Below are 17,204 nucleotides of genomic sequence, written 5' to 3'. Positions count from 1 at the left end.
GGTTTCAACCTGCTTATGTACCACCTTATGATTTACTTGGTCTTGGGTGACTCCCAGTCGAATTTTTAACGACTTGTAGGATCCATTGTGTATTGAGTAACAATCTTCTTACCTTGAGTAAGTTTATGGAGTCGCTCGTATAATGTTTGCCTATAATTGAAGGGTAAGAATTCCTCTCCCATCAGTCTTTTCATCCCATCCCAAGTAGTTATTCCTGATTTAAATAATTAAGCTCTTTGAATTTACAAAGATTGCCACCACACTGACTGACAACCTCAATGCTTCGAGGCAACCAACGACATCCTTTTATGCATCGGCATTTTTATGTAGTCAAGAACTTCCTCCACCATGGTTGCCTAATCAATATAATCTTTGGCTTTTAATTTGATGTGAACCCCGGGTTCATAGATTACATTTTTGCGTGGGAAGATTAAGGGTAGAAAGAAAGGAAACAAGATAAAAAGTGAGAAATATAGGAGTATAAGGCGCGACTTATGAACCCAACCAAGGGGAGGTGGTGGTGAGAGAGAGGAGTATAAGAGGGGGGTTTATGAATATAACTGTGGGGGGTAAGAGAGATGATAGGAGGAGAGATGAAAAGGATTTGAGAAGGGAGAAGGATACGGGAGAGGTGGTCGGAGGTGAGGGTAGAAAAGAGAGAGAAAGGAGAGATCGAATAGAGAGAGAAGAAGAAGAAGAAGAAAGAGGAGATGGGGATAGAAAACTGACCAAGAGTCACGTGAGAGTTCTTCTAGGCATTACACCTTGGGATGTTAAACATCACACTCCAGAAAAGCCACCACACACAACTAATATAAGAAAGCATCAATTTTCGTCCATATTCAACTGTTTTCAGGGCAATAGGCCTTTCATATTTATAGGCTCTACAGGCCATATGAAATTTGAAAAAAAAGATACTCTTAATCTTTGTCGCAAAACAACACGTAGTCTATTTAGAACTCCTAATATACTTAAATTACTGACTCCTCATTAAAATAAAACTATTACATGGACTTTCCCTCTACAAGTAAACTACGACTCTTCAAACATACTAGAACTAATGTCTCATCATGGAAATTAACTCATTTCGAGTCCTACAAATACAAGGACTCCCTTATGTTGCAATGTGGGCCCTTGTGGTCAGTTAACGACTTCAATGATTAATGGGTTTTGCTAACGAGTGCCCTAAGGGCACTTGTTAAGCATCATTTAATTGCCTTTAGGAACGGAATCTACACAAACTTTTAGACTTCTACACATGTGAGATTTTATCCCCAAAGTATGTGTAGATTAAAGATCCCAAGGGAAATTACATGGTGCTTAACAAGTGCCCTTAGGCGAGCCTTGGCGCAACAGTAAGGTTGCTCCATTGTGACCTGGTGGTCATGGGTTCGAGTCACAGAAACAGCCTCTCTGCAAAGCAAGGGTAAGGCTGCGTACATCTAGCCTTCCCCAAACCCCGCAATGGCGGGGAGCCTAGTGCATTGGGCCGCCCTTTTTCTTAACAAGTGCCCTTTGGGCACTCGTTACCAAAACCCATGATTAATTACAAATGACTTAAATGCCTCTATCACTTGAGATTTTCGTAATAAACATGTAGGCCCTATTTTAAATACCTATAACTTAAGTGCCCAAGTGATATTTGTGGGAAAATATTGATAGCTCTCAAAAGACACTTAAAGGACAGTTAAAAATTATAATATGGTCCCTAAGATGGTCCCCATCATACTCCAAAAAAATTAGGAATTTCGACCTTAATTCCTTGATACCATCGATTATTTTCTTGTGGAACTCGGTTCATGGCCTAGAATTATTGTCGAAGAAATGTCGATTAGTTGAAGCTTGATACCTAAGGTTTACCTCTTCTTCAACAACTCCCAAATTGGTCTCTATCTGTTCCGGCACACCTAGAGTTTTATGCATCTCTTGATTACACGAGTTAAGTACAACATTAAATTTGGCGATTGCTTTCTCATCTCCTTCATCTCGGTCATGCTTCCCTAGTTGTTGTCAAATAATCTCTCTAACATTATCAAGATTCTTATTTTCATGAACATCATCACTAGAATCAGAAACAAAGGACTTTCTAGGAGCCATTTTTTATTGTAGACACCCCATTTTGCTATCCACACATCTAGACACTGATACAACATTATAATGCAACTTTTGGTAGAAATATAACCCAAGAGTTGATGGATAGCTCTTGACTACAACTGTCAACAATATAGCACAAATATGGAATCAAATAAAGAGTAAATTACTGTAGAAAAATCACAGCAAGTAACCTTTCAATGGATAACAAATCAAAATGTTGAAAATCTGCCATATAAATAAATTAAATCTAGGTTTACTACAACTGTAGATCAAAATTCACGAAAATCCTACATAAATCTTCAAAAATTGGAGTCCTCTCCAAGACAACCCAATGAACAGGAATAGGCAGCAGAACCTTGTTTAAAACTAATGCAAATTCCCTTAGCTTCTTTCTTTCTTTCTTATTCCAAATGTACACAAAAAACACTTCCCAAAAGCTAAACTCAATTACTTATGTATAGAGAAAAGAAAAGAACCAAAAAAGCTCTAAAATCCTACACTACGATCTCCCCAATTTACAAAATAGTGATACCCTCACTTAAAGCTCCCTACAGTCCCACACAATCTTCTGAATAGTGACATGAATAGTATTGTAAACCATGACATAAATAGTATCATGAATAGTTGGGATGAGCTCTCTTTATTCCAATTCACTTAAGTGACTTATGTGAAACTTAGAGGAAATACCCATTAGGTATCTATGACTTAAACCCATGTGCGTTAAACTGTCCTACATTGAAGCGGGCATCATTTGCATCAGAATTATTCACACGAACAATCCCTACTCATCTCTTATTTGGTTCATGCTGTTGGTCCGTTTTTGGGTCGTGAGCAGCCCCAACTTTGGCTTGCCCTCGTAGTTCCAAAGAAAGATGGGCCGTGACACATATGTATTGATATCAAAGCTAACAATAGAATTATGATCAAATATTGTTGTCCTGTTCCTAGGTTGGACAATATGTAGCAGAGCTTCGGTGTTTTCTAAGATTGATCCTAAGAGCAGCAACACCAAATTCGGATTCGACCTAGCGATGAATGGAAACGACTTTCAAAACTAGGGAATGATTTGTACGAATGGATGGCCATGCCTTTTTAGGCTATCCAACGCACCTAGCAAATTCATGAGGGTGATGAATGAAGTGTTGAGCGATTTCATAGGTAGGTTTGTCGTGGTTTACTTCGACGACTTACTCATTTACAGTTTGGATATGTCTTCTCATCTCCAACATCTATAGGAAATTTTGGAGACCTCACATACGAAAAAGTTGTTTGCCAACCTTAAGAAGTTCGTCTCAATGACTTCTAAGGTTATCTTCTGGGGTTAATGAAGTGAAAGTGTAAGCTATAGAGAAGTGGATGTTGAACTCGAAATTTTACAAATAAGGGATGTAAAATCCCGTAACAAATAAGAGAAATAAGGGGTAATTACACGTCATGCTATTAAAATATTTTAATACAAAAGAGGAAAAGAGAGCCCACGACTAAGGGAAAATAAATCCCTAAATTTAAGGGAACAAAATAACTCTCGCGAGAAAAGAAATAAGTCACCCACGTTTCAAAAAGGGAGGTTATGTAACTCCTTACAAAAGGGGAAGTTTTGATCGTGGAATCCCGGATAAGGGATGAGGTAGCACCCATAATGGCGTCAAAGTGGAGATCGTGAAATTAAAGATAAGGGGTGAGGTGGTAGTTGCCAACCACTCCAAGGAACCTCTATAAATAAGAGGAAAAATCCTTTGGAAAGGGATCCGCGATCCGATATGGGGAGAGAAGAAGAAAGGTTACACAAAGGAAGAGCAAAAGAAGCAAGCAGAGAAAGAAAGGAAAGGTATATATTTCCAGAACTAACAGTTCTCTTTCCATTTTTGCAGACTTCATCTAAAAAGGAGAGAAGTAATTTTGAGTCTCTTTCAGAAGACTCAAAAGAAAGAAGACCTTTCTCTTCCGATGTACGGGAGAAAAATGCCAGAGACCTTTTTCTTCCGGTGTACAGGAGAAAGATGAAAAGAAGACCTTCCTCTACCGGGACCCGCGAGAAAGATGGTAAAGAAAACCTAAAGTCTCTTCCAAAAGGCCTAAAATGAAAAGAAGACCTTTCTCTGCCGGGATTTGGGAGAAAGATGAAATGACTCAAGAGAGTTCTTCTTTTGGAGAACTCTCTTACAAAACTCTCTTACAAAAGAGTCTAAATAAAATCATCTGAGATGACTCAAAGGTTTCTCTCTTCCGAGAGAATCTTTTTACAAAAAGAGTCGAAAATAACTCAGAAACAAAAATCATCAGAGAGTTAAATTCACTCTTTCTCCAGGACTAACGGAAACTCGCATTCACCAAGAGTTTCCACAAAGCTTCTCTTTTGGGATGATAATCAAAACTTGTACTTAGATAGGGAACCTCTTGATGGATAATCATATGTATTTTCTTCTTCAAGAAATGTAATTAACGGCCAATAGAGCCGGAAGTGTACGATCCCTACCAAAATTAATAAAACCTCTTCTCGCAAGAGGAAAACTTGATCTCAATGCATATTATGTGTGATTATCTTTTTCATGCATGTGAAATCTGTTGCGAACAGTGGACAACCCATACTATTATACACATGGATTTGCAAGTTTCTATAGAAGGTTTATGACAAAGTTCAGTAGTACTATGGTTCCTATTACTGATTTGTTGAAGTTGAGAGCTTTTAAATAGACCCTCACGCTTCAAAGGCTCTTGAGAAGATCAAATTGTGTAAGTGCACCTTGCATATCCCTACCCAACTTTGACAAATTGTTTGAGCTGCATTGACATTAGTATTGTCCTAAGCCAACATTTGAGACCCGTGGGTTATTTTAGTGAGAAATTAAATGGTGCTACACCTATTATACTTATGAATTGGAGCTATACACCATTGTTAGAGCTTTGAATTTTTGGAGGCACTACTTGATACATAGGGAGTTAGCTCTCTATTTGGACCATGAAGCTCTAAAGTATTTGAATGGCATCATAAGTTAAGCCCAAAACATGCTAAATGAGTTAATTATTTTCAAAAGCTCACATTTTCTGTCAAGCACAAGTCTGGTACTAAAAGTAAGGTAGTCGAGGCCTTAAGCAAAAGACGTGTTTTGGTGAACTCTGTGACAATTGATGTATATGGATTTGAGTTGCTTAAAAATCAGATTATTAAAGAGAAGTATTCAGCAAGATATTTGTTTAAAGTTGAACTGACTCCAACTACTTGGTGGAGCATGGGTATTGTGAAACAACCAATTACTCCAAAAGCTTAAGCCATTGGAGAAGGCTTTATTTAATCTTTTATACTTTAACACTCCCCCTCATGTGTGGCCCCTCCTTTTAGGGTTGGCCTACACGTGGCACATGTGGACCCTCTTTTGGGTTGGCCATTAGATGTGGATTTTTAATATCAAGCAGTTTTGAACCCAGGGCAATTGCTCTGATACCATGTGAAACAACCAAGTACTACAAAAGCTTAAGCTGCTGGAGAAGGAATTATTTAATCTTTTATCTTTTAACAGGTATTTATTTAGGGCAGTGATAAATCGACTCCCAAATATCTTAAATCGACTCCCCATGTGTCTTTCTCTCTCCTCTGGGTTAGAGAGAGAAAGAGGAGAGAGATAGACACATGAGGAGTCGATTTAAGATATAAGGGGAGTCGATTTATCACTCCCCTTTATTTAAAGTGAATTGTTTGTGCTTTCCCAGTACGTTAACTCTGACAACTCATAATCAAAAGAACATATTGCAGGGCCCTTTAGAAAGGGAAAGACTATTGCATTAGTAGAAGTCTCGAATTTGTCATACATTCAAGTTACTCCCACCAATGTCAGTTTGTACACAACATTACCTATTCCATCTTATCCATGGGTAGAGGTTTCAATAGATTTTGTACCAGTCTTCCTCGGACTTCAAGGGGCGAAGATATCATTTTTGTCATCGTTGATCGGTTCTCAAGGATGACGCACTTCATTCCATGCATATCTATAAATGGTGCCAGTAAGTTCGTTGATTTATTTTCCAAAGAGGTGGTGAGGTACCATGGGTTGCTAAAGACTATAACATTGAACTAAGACACCAAGTTTGTAAGCTCTTTTTGGGACAATTTGTGGCAAAAACTTGGAACTTCTCTAAAATTCAACAGCACATATCATCCTCAAACGGAGGTGGTGAACCCTAAATTAGGAAATATGTTGAGATCTCAAAGTGAAGGTGATGGATGCAAAATTGGGATCTTGTGCTTCCAAAGATTGAATTTGAGTTCAATTGTTCCAAAAATCACACAATGGGGTTATCTCCATTCTAAATTGTTCTTGGTCGTAATCCTCAAGGGCCATTTGATCATATTCCTATTCCTAGTGTTGGGTGGATGAGATGACAGCTGATTTGGTGAATTTTCATGAACAAGTGAGAGCTAATATTGAGACTAACTACGCAAAGTACAAGAAGAATGTGGATCATCATTGCCGAAAGCCTACCTTTGAAGTTGATGACAAAGTATGGGTTTATCTTTCAAAAGAAAGATATCCTAGCAGTAAGGATAACACTCAAAGCCTACGAAGACTGGACCTTGCGAAGTTTTGCAGAAAATTACCGACATTCCCTAAAAGGTGATGTTTGCCCAGATTTGAACTTTAGTTACACTTTCAATATCAAGCATCTTTCTCCATATTATGGGGAAAGTGAGAACTCGAACGCGAGTTCTTTTCAAGAGGGGGTGAATGATGTAGTACAACATCACAATGAGGTTAAGATATGATGGATAAACATGCGAAAAAATTAGAGCATCCAAAGGTTGTTAAAACCTATGCAAATATAGCAAAAGTCGAGGCTGTTTGTCACCCATAAATAGACCGGCAACCTAAGCAAAAGAAGAGAGGAGTTGGGACTGTTTGTGAGACAATTCCTGACACAGATGGTGCCCACTTCAATGTAGTCGTAGGGGTATAATAGGTACTTTCTTTAAGTTTCACTTACGTCATTTAAGTGAATTAGATAAAAGAGCACCCATGTCATTCCCACAACGCTATTTACATCATTGTTAAGGATACTAATCACGCCACTGCGTGCAACACTGTTCTCATGGGGTTTTGTAGGGAGCTTTAAGTAAGGGTGTTTTTTCAAAAGTAAGAAGTTTTTAGTTTTTAAGTTTTAGAGATTTTTTGGTTCTTTTTCTTTTCTCGATATATATATGTAATTAAGTTTACTTTGGGGGGAGAGCATTTTTTGCATATTTGGAAATTGGAATAAGAAAGAAAGAAGCTAGGATTTTGTGCAAGGTTTTGTTGCCTATTCTTGTTCGTGTGGTTTTCTTGGAGAGGAAAGGTCCAATTTTAGAAGATTTCTGCAGTAATTTCCCGCACGATTGGGTTTGATATAAAATTGAAGTCAGTCTAGATTAACAAAAGTTCTCATCTATCATCAAACCAGATAAACCAGGGCAAGGTATACATAGCATATATGAAATCATAATCATAATCAAAATCCGAATCTCATGGGGTAGGCTTAGATCATATCACGGAATTAGGGCCATGGATACCGAGGTACCAGATAGCAGGTGCACCGAAGTGTCCGGAGCACTAATCAAGAGTGCTGAAGCACTAAATAGGAGTGTTGAAGCACTAAGTAAGACGTTGCAGATTTGCGGCGCCCATCGGTGTCGGAACTCGTTCCTACATAATACAAGTCGACAGGGCCAATGTATTGTCCCATTGGCTTCTATAGTTGATTTTTCATCATTTTAATTTGTTATCCATTGAAAGGTTAGTTATTGTTTTTTTTTTTTTTGGAAAAGGTAATAGAATATATTGAAAAAACAAGAACCGAGATGGTCCTCGAGAGAACATGATTTGCAGTAAATTATCTTTTATGTGATTCCAAATTTAAGATATATTGTTGACAATTGCAATCAAGATCTACCCAACGACTCTGGGATTTTATTTCTGTTATAAATTGCATCAATTTTTAAAACCCTACATATATCCTTCAACGTCCTAGATCTAACCCTCTCCACCCGTGATGTCATTCATAGATCTATCTCATTTGAAAACCCTAGATCTACACCCAAACCCATCATATCCTAAATCTACCCTAAAGGCCTAAACCCCATTAGAAAATCTTCAAGTGCTATCACTTCCCATTTGAAACCTTTCTTCTTCCCAATGGGCCATATGTGATTCGTGATTCACAATCTATCACCCTCCTTGTGCAACTTCTAGTAGGTTTCTAAATCCAAAAAAAAAAAACAAACAAATCATTCTGAATATTTTAAAAGGATGATTACGTGAGTTGAAAACTAGCATAAAATGGACTACTTTGTGTCGTTTTTTATGGGCAAATTATGATTTCTAAATCCAATAGAAATTCATTCTTCATATTTTAAAATGATGGTTATGTGAGTTGAAAATTAACATTGAAATTCCAATGATAGGCCCGAGTATTATGATTGACAACTTAGGAGGAGGGAGATTAGGTTATTTATAAAAACAATGTTTAATCTTTTGAAAAACTTTTAACCCAATTTAAAGATTAAGAGATAAAAAAATAATAATTTAAGCAAGTAAGTTAAATCTAAAGTGCAATGCAAATAAAAAGAGCAAGAGTCAAGAAAGAGTGCACCCGAGATTTAAAGTGGTTCGGTCCTCAAACACGAGGCCTACTCCACTCCACCAACCAAACACGTTGATGGCTTCACTATGTTGATCTTCTTAACCTTGGGGAAGACCGATGCCAATTACAATCTTCAATTGCTTTAACCTTGGTGGCAATCCTCACCACGGAGAGAGGGCTTCGCTTCTCCGAACACTCGTCCAAATACCATGGTTTATCAAGAAAGAAAGAATGCAAAAAATCCTTTCCAAAGGGTTACAATCTTGAAGAGGATGTACAAATGAGAGCCTGTGATCCAAATCCTTAATCTAGAGGATGAAAGGCATAAAACAAGCTTGACTTACTCTTAGGATGTTCCAATATGGTTTTAGAGTGTTAAGATTGATTGTGGTGAAGTTTAGATCTCAAATATATATATAGAAAACCCAAATATGACCTTTTGAGGGGCATAGTCGTAATTCTGCGAAAGTCCCCAACGGATATAATTTTTTCCCAACAGTGTTCTCGGAATTCCAAGAGACTTTCTCGGAGTTCCAATAATACAAACAGAGTTTGGAATTTTAGTTCCTGGACCATTTCTCGGAGCTCCGAGAATTCTCTCAGGGTTCCGAGAAGCCTATTTCCAGCAGGTTTTCAAATTTGTTTTGCTGATTTTTGGGCTTCAAGGACTTCCAATTTTATACCTAGTTGGGATTGTTATGAGGGTTCCAAAGTCTTGGAACACCACAAGGACAATCACTTAATCATTTAGTCCATTTAGGGGTGTGTGTGTACTTCATTTATGCTTCTCAAAACCTAAACTAGGATTGGATCTTTACAAACTAATAAGACTTCAAAGATATGGTCTTCACTTTGCATTGCTTCAAGTCTTCTTGCTTCTTGGATCTCCAATGACTTTGGCCTTCCGAATATGGTCCAATAAGAGCGCTTCATGGACTTGATCCAAGCAACCTTGATGTTAAACTATCATGATCTACAACTAAGACAATCAAACACATTAGTGAAATAAAATCACTTGAGTTTGGAATCATCAAAAGAAGATGGGAATGCCAAGGTGGGAACCATTGGGCTTACAAACATATCATAGACTACTTTGTATCTTTAGTTATGGGCTGATTATGACATTGTGGAGTGTTAATTGACTGTTGTGTCGTGCTTAACGTATGGGTCATGGACTGTTGTACCGAAGTGGACCGTTTGGGAACTATTAATGGACTGTTGTGCCGTATGGACGGTTACTGAACGGTTAGTGGACTCTTTATGCAGACTGATGTTCTGATTGTTCCCTGTTGATGCAGTTAGTAAACTGTTAGTTCTGGACTGTTAATGAATTGTTACTGCTTATGTGGAGAGTTGTTTTTATTTGTTACCTACTGACACAGTTAGTGAACAAATTTTCTGTGGACCAATTTTCCCTTGTGGGGACTATTGTTTCGATTTATCGAAGTAATATAATTGTGAAGCGTTGTTCCAGTCTCTACTTTCTGTTTTGGAGTGCAAACTTCTCCATTGTGAGATTGATTTGCCTTGTGAAGAAGCTCTCTTCATTTCGTAGCACAGTGTATTGTTCTGGTGCCTTAGACTCATAGCTGAAAGTAAACCTCCTCATGAGGACATCAACAATGGGCGTGGATTCAAAGTTAACAAGCGCAGACGTTGACGAAACTGATGGTGGGGACTCTAGCATGGGCCACAGACATAGGTATCTTTTTTTATTATTTATTTTCTATTTTCGTCATTTTATTTGTAGCCTGCTTTTTAGGCATCAAATATCATCCGTTTGGCGTGTTTTTTGTATTAATAGAAAGGTTTTTCAATTACCTATCTAATGAGCCCAAGATCGCATGATTTGGATGTGATCTGAGCATGTTATAAGTATTTTTAGGAAGTGGTACAGGTCTATTACGGGATTACAATTTTAGGTAACTTTTAACTTTATTTAATTTATTTTGGATTAGATGAATGGTTGAGATTAGTTGCTTAATCCATAGATCTCCCTTGTTTTTCAGAATCTTGTTTTGAGATTTTGAGGGATTGTTTTAGTGATTAAACCTCACCTAAAACTCACAATAATCTCAACTTTCAAACCTTTTTGAACCCTATTGCAAGTTTTGCCATTTTCAAGCCCGGAAACCCTTTTAAAAGATCCATAGTCTAAACCTACCATCAAATCAAAACCTAAATCCTAAAATTACCTTTCTTTTACTTACCTAAACCAAGGTTGCCAAGGCGAGAATCGAAAGCGGGATTCGATTCCGGATTCAAAAGCGGGAATCGAAGGCTCCTGGGATGGTTGGAAGCGGGAATCGTAGGTTTGCAAGAGAGTCGACGGAGATTCGACGGGGATTCGTCGGGGAATCGTCGGGGATTCGCCGGGGAATCGCTGAGAGTCGTGGGGAGTTGGGATTCGCTGGGGATTCGCAGGGAATCGGGGTTCCTATAAAGTGGAAATCGGGGTTTTCATAAATTGGGAATCGGGGTTCCCCAGAATCGGGGATTCAAATCGAATCACGGTTCGGATTCGCAATTCGGGGATTCGCGAATCCCCAACTCCAAGTACGAATCCTGCTTCTCTGACCTAAACCCTTACCTAAGATCTGGACAGCAGTTTCTTTCAATTTCCAGATTTACAGAAATTACCAAAATACCCCTATGGCCTAAATCTGGACTGTTTTGACCCAATTCCAGCTGCTGGATTTTTTTTATTTTCTTCATTGATTATTATTAATTTCACATATTTTTGTTACATCTAATTGATAGATCTTACATTAGCTTTTAGTTCTTTTACTTGGGTGCATGCGTAGGCCTAGTTTCAGACTAATCTTTCATTATCAATTCATCTAACGAATCCTTATCGCTTTGATTGATTTGTATAAGGTTTTAGTTCATGCTTAATTACGATCTTTACAATTATTTATGCTATTTAAGTCTCATTATTGTTACTGCCCATAGATTAATTAGGTGATAATTCAGCCCTAGGTTAGTTGTTAAGTGTTCTTTTGGATTTCTGCGTAAGCCCTAAACTGCCCTAAAGTCTTAATCCCATTAGGAGTGTACGATTTTCCCTATTCAAGGTATTGTCCTGCATCAACTTGCTATCAGAGCACAGAGTTATTGTTTTTTAGGAAACCTTTTAGGGTTTTAGGGTAAAAAAAAAAGGGTCCAAATTTGTGTTTAGTTTCGCTTTACATACCCACAAGGAGTGGTAAGGATTACTACCCAATGAAATCTGGTAATCAGATATCGATTGAGGAGTTGGCCCAACTTGTTCGAGACAATCGCGAAGAGATTCAGTTTAGTAAAATGGACCGTGAAGCTCGCAGTCAAGAATTACAAGCCATTAGCACTCAAATCCAAGCCGTGCAAGTAAGGGTTGCTATGTTAGAAAGCCTTACGCAAATTTATCCCAGGACAAGTGCAAGCAGAGAGCAAATGAAGAATTTTAAGAAATACTACAGATTTAAGCAATGCATAACCACAGTATCATTCATGCATACCAAACACAGACACAATAAATCCCTGATTTAAAAGCTACGAAAAAATGAAACCAGAGCTGATCCTCATGGACTCAACTCGGATACCAAATCCCCCCCCCAACCAACACACACACACACACACACACACACACACACACACACACACACACACACACACACACATAAACACACAAACGCACCTCGCCCACCTAGTCAGCATTCTTGAGTCTCAACCCATTTCATTTGAGTTTCTAGATCAGGACTTAACCCAAATGGGAAAAAATGTGGATAAAACATTTAGAGTAGTCTACAAGTTCATCCATCACTTTGGAACTCCAACACCACCTACAGAATAAATGAAGTAACACTGCAAAGATGAATTCTGTTTTAGTCCCCAAAAAAAGCACATTCAGCCCATTTCGCTCAAAGTTCCAGTTGGGATCATCGACCAAAAGAAAGAACAAGATACCTGGGCAAACTAATGCAAAAGTAACCTAGTTCATGAGGTGCCATTAAACTCAGACACCGTGCCAAGGAAATTCTACGGCAAAGAGAAAATCATTTTGACTCTCCAGACAGAACAGCCAACCCATCTCCCTCAAGGTTCTGCTTTGGATCATCGAGCTTAATGTCAAACAAGGCATCTGAATAAACTAGTACGTAAGTAACTCAGCATATCAAACAACTTAAATTAATAACTCCTGACACCACCAATACAATAAAGCCCATACCAAGACTACTGCAGAGGCGTGAAATTTAACCTCTCTGCCCAATACACATCAGTTAATTGACATATCAAGAACTGGTTTCTATACAAATTGTTTATAAAGAAAAATGGCAAAGAAAAATAAATGCGCCCCACAACAACGCTATTTCTCCAAGCCAATTTCCACAATCAACAGTAATAGAAACATGGGTTCAAAGAATATTGTAATAATTACTTATTGCGACAATCATTGCTATACTTAGGGCATCCATGTGCAACATAAATCATAGAATGCAATTAGCAAACAGAAGAAAATTATTCTAACCACCAAATTACCCAATTCCCCCAAAATAGGAGACCATATATTATACAAAGACGACAAAACTATGAAATAATTTTCATCTAGACAAAAATAAAAAATAAAAAACTGGAATACATCCCTAGATAATGAACTAGAGAGCCAAAATCGCCCAGATAGCAACAATGGTCACTGGATTTCCACAGATTTACTAGAAAATACTAACCTTATCTCTTCAAAATTCAGATTTACATCAACCTATAAATCTGGAAATATTAGCTAAAACAAGAAAAGAAAACACAAATTATAACCGAGCTACATAAGGAATTCAGTGACAACAAAATGCTGTCGCTAACAACATTAAGATCGCATCAGCAAAAATTACTTCACTCACCAAATAAAAGAATTAAGAAAAACCACACTTCTACACAAACGGTAACTTCAAAACCAAATGAAACCCTGAAATTCACAATTAATTAGGCATGATCCATCAATCAAAAGCAATGCCGCGACCTATGAAACCTAAAATCATCTCAAAACCCTAAAAATAGAACAAAACAAATCTAAGATTCACTCTCACCACCAAAATTACTTCACTCACCCAAATAAACGAATTAAGAAAAACACAGAAACTTCAAAACCAAATTAAACCCTGAAATTCACTAAGAACGAGGCAAGATCCATCAATTCAAAGCAATGCCGCTACCTATGAAACCTAAAATCATCTCAAAACCCTAAACAATAGAACAAAACAAATCTCAGATTCCACTCTCACCTCCAAATTGCTCGCCCTGATCCAAATTTCTACACAGACGAATTAAGAAAAACCACATTTGTACACAAGGGGTAACTTCAAAACCAAATAAATCCCTCAAATTCATCAAGAAATACTCAAGATCTATCAATTCCAAGCAATGCCGCTACCTATAAAAGCTATAATCACCTCAAAAGCCCTAAAACTAAAAGAAAAAAGTCTCAGATAGTGAGATTCCACTCTCACCTCCGAATTAACGATGCAAGATCCATCAATTCAAAGCAATGCCACTACCTATGAAACCTAGACTCACCTCAAAACCCTAAAACTAAAAGATAAAGTCTCAGATAGTCAGATTCCACTCTCACCTCCAAATTAACGATGCAAGACCCATCAATTCAGATTCCACTCTCACCCTCCGAATTAACGATTCAAGATCCAGTAATTCAAAGCAATGCCACTGCCTATAAAACCTAGACTCACCTCAAAAACCCTAAAACTAAAAGAAAAAAGTCCCAGATAGTCAGATTCCACTCTCACATCCGAATTAACGATGCAAGATCCATCAATTCAAAGCAATGCCACTACCTATAAAACCTAGAATCATCTCAAAACCCTAAAAGGAAAAAGGAAAAAAAACTCTCAGACAGTCAGATTCCACTCTCTCCTCCAAATTAACGACGCAATATCAATCAATTCAAACCCAATGCCACTACCTATAAAACCTAAAATCACCTCAAAACCCTAAAAATCAAAAGAAAAAAACTCTCAGATAGTCAAATTCCACTCTCACCTCAAAATTAACTATTCAAGATCCATCAATTCAAAGCAATGCCACTACCTATAAAACCTAAAATCATCTCAAAACCCTAAAAAAAAAAAAAAAAAAAATCTCAGATTCCACTCTAACCTCCGAATTGCTCGTCCAGAACCAGATTTCTACACAAACTAATTAAGAAAAAACACATTTCTACACAAACAGTAAATTCAAAACAAAATATCTCAAAAACCCTAAAAATCAAAAGAAAAAGAAAAGTCTCAGATAGTCAAATTCCACTCTCACCTCAAAATTAACTATTCAAGATCCATCAATTCAAACCAATGCCGCTACTTACAAAACCTAAAATCATCTCAAAACCCTAAAAATCAAAAGAAAAAAAAAAAAACTCATATAATCAAATTCCATTCTCACCTCCAAATTGCTCATCCGGATCTAGATTCCCCCGATCTCCATACTTCAAAAACGGCGGCAACCAGAAAATTGCCGACAGCAAAACGGCAACACCGAAAAGCAGCGCAGCAACACACCGGATTCCGGCGGCCGGAATCCGGCACGGACACTCTGCATTATGCTGTGAGGGTTCGGGAACTGACGGAGAAGCAAAGGCCTGCTCTTCTTCTACTTTTCCCATGGAGATTTATCACTTCAATCTCCATTTTCTTTCTCTTGCCCTAGTTTTTCTGTAGAAAAGAACTCCATTTTCTCTGTAGAGAGAGAGAGGGTTTCTTTTCTTCTTTTTTTTTCTGGTCTTTTTTGAGAGGATTTTGGGGGAAAAGAAAGAAGGAAAGTATAGTGACTTGAAGTGTGGAAATGAGTACTGGTTTTCTCAGATCTAAGATTTGTTTATTCTGTGTTTAAATTTTTAAGAGGGTTGTAGTGCACTTTTATTAAACTACGCACAGTGGCTCACTTAAGAATTTTTCACTGTACTTTGTTACTCTCTTTTAGCTCTCTGTTCACTTGCGTTCCTGGGAAAGCAAATCCCTAGAAAACAGCCTCTTTTTTCCCTTGACAAGACCTTGATAAGATAGGATTCTGGTGTTCACTTGCTTTCCTGAGAAAGTAACAAGCCTAGGTGAAAAATGTCAAATGATGACATGGAAATTGCCAAAAATGATGTGAAAATGTGGAAATGTCTCTTTTCTCACAAGTGTGGGAAACCAAATCCCACTATTTTGGTCGGATTTGCTTTCCCGGAAAAACTAGTGAAAAAAGGTAGGTAAGCAGTTTCTCGGGAAACCTTTTCATGCACAGTTCCTGCGCACGTGAACAGGCGCGGGAAACCTTTTCCTACACAGTTTCCTTGGATTTCTTTTCCTAATGCCACGTCAAAATCCCGAGAAACCTTTTCTTTTCCTTTTCCGGAAAAACAAGTGAACAGAGCCGTGTCAAAGTCCGTTTTGGTGGCTTGTCGGGCCCACGTAGGATTGAGAGGTGGGCCTATGTGTGTCAAGGACTCAAGAGATCCACCACTTCAGTCTTCATATGGGATCCACCTGTCTTATTCACTTCACATCGGACCATCCATCAAAGTGTCATAATATATCCTACTTAAAATAAGAATCATTGAAAAAAAATACATGGGTGGTGATAAATTCACCACCTTCTAGGATGAATTCACCCTGTATGTTTCAAAATAGACTGTACAACCCACACGCTGATGATCCAAACCGGCCATTTAATGGGCCACGATGTAAATAGGTTGTGCCCGAAAAATCATTTCAATAGAGGGTTGTGATCATATATAGATCGGAGGGTTGTGATCATCCTATGGAAATAATTTTTGGGCCACAGCCTATTTACATCACGGCACATCAAATCAACGGTTTTGGATCATTTAATAGTGTCAGCCATATACGATCATTTAATTTTAAGATCGTATTATTTTATTCATTATCAGGCTGAATTATTAGGAATGGCAAGTTTTTCATTTTCACGACATGAATCAATAGCAAACTTATTAAATGTGATGGACAGTTGCCAGATATGGGACTTGAGAGGTGGGAGTGAGGGGAGCATGACAAGCCCGTGAAGAAGGGGGGAAACAAATCACTTTGAAGTGGTGTGTCTTTATTTGTTGTCTCGTAGGATTTTCTCATGCCCTCCTTCTCAGCGCACTCTTTTATTATGCAACAAGATATATTTTACCAAAAAAATTAGGGCTGCAACTCAGGTCGGGTTTTGGAGAACCCAACCCTACCCGAGAAATATTTCAGGTTGGGTCGGGTCGGGTTTTTTTAGGAAAACCCACAATTCCCAAATCCGGCCCTACCCATGATAAATCTCGGGTCAGGTCGGGTTTTTTCACGTTGACGCAATTTTTTAAGGAAAATTCTTGTTTGGCAAGGCAACTCAACTCATAGAAGTAGAAATTACACTCACATTACACTTGAATCAAACAATGATGTAATTACACTCACATTACACTTGAATCAAACAATGCTGTAATCAAACAATGTTGTCATTACAATCAAACAATGCTGAAT

The 17,204-nt window shown here is 38.0% G+C and overlaps 1 protein-coding gene across 1 annotated transcript in view; it reads right to left on the bottom strand.

The window, feature by feature from the left end:
- Positions 1-15,568, bottom strand: part of LOC143883130 (uncharacterized) — a 23,132-nt gene extending 7,564 nt beyond the window's left edge. Inside the window, exon 1 of the mRNA XM_077386489.1 lies at positions 15,130-15,568. Within this exon, the coding sequence (XP_077242604.1) occupies positions 15,130-15,349 (220 nt within the window). The 5' untranslated portion in view covers positions 15,350-15,568. The remainder of the gene's footprint in view (positions 1-15,129) is intronic.
- Between the last annotated feature and the right edge of the window lie 1,636 nt (positions 15,569-17,204).

The sequence above is a fragment of the Tasmannia lanceolata genome, unplaced genomic scaffold (genome assembly GCF_043159265.1).
Source record: "Tasmannia lanceolata isolate RefF3 unplaced genomic scaffold, GAP_Taslan_0.1 ptg000002l, whole genome shotgun sequence".
NCBI classification, from domain to species: domain Eukaryota; kingdom Viridiplantae; phylum Streptophyta; class Magnoliopsida; order Canellales; family Winteraceae; genus Tasmannia; species Tasmannia lanceolata.
This window is presented reverse-complemented; position numbering and strand designations above follow the sequence as displayed.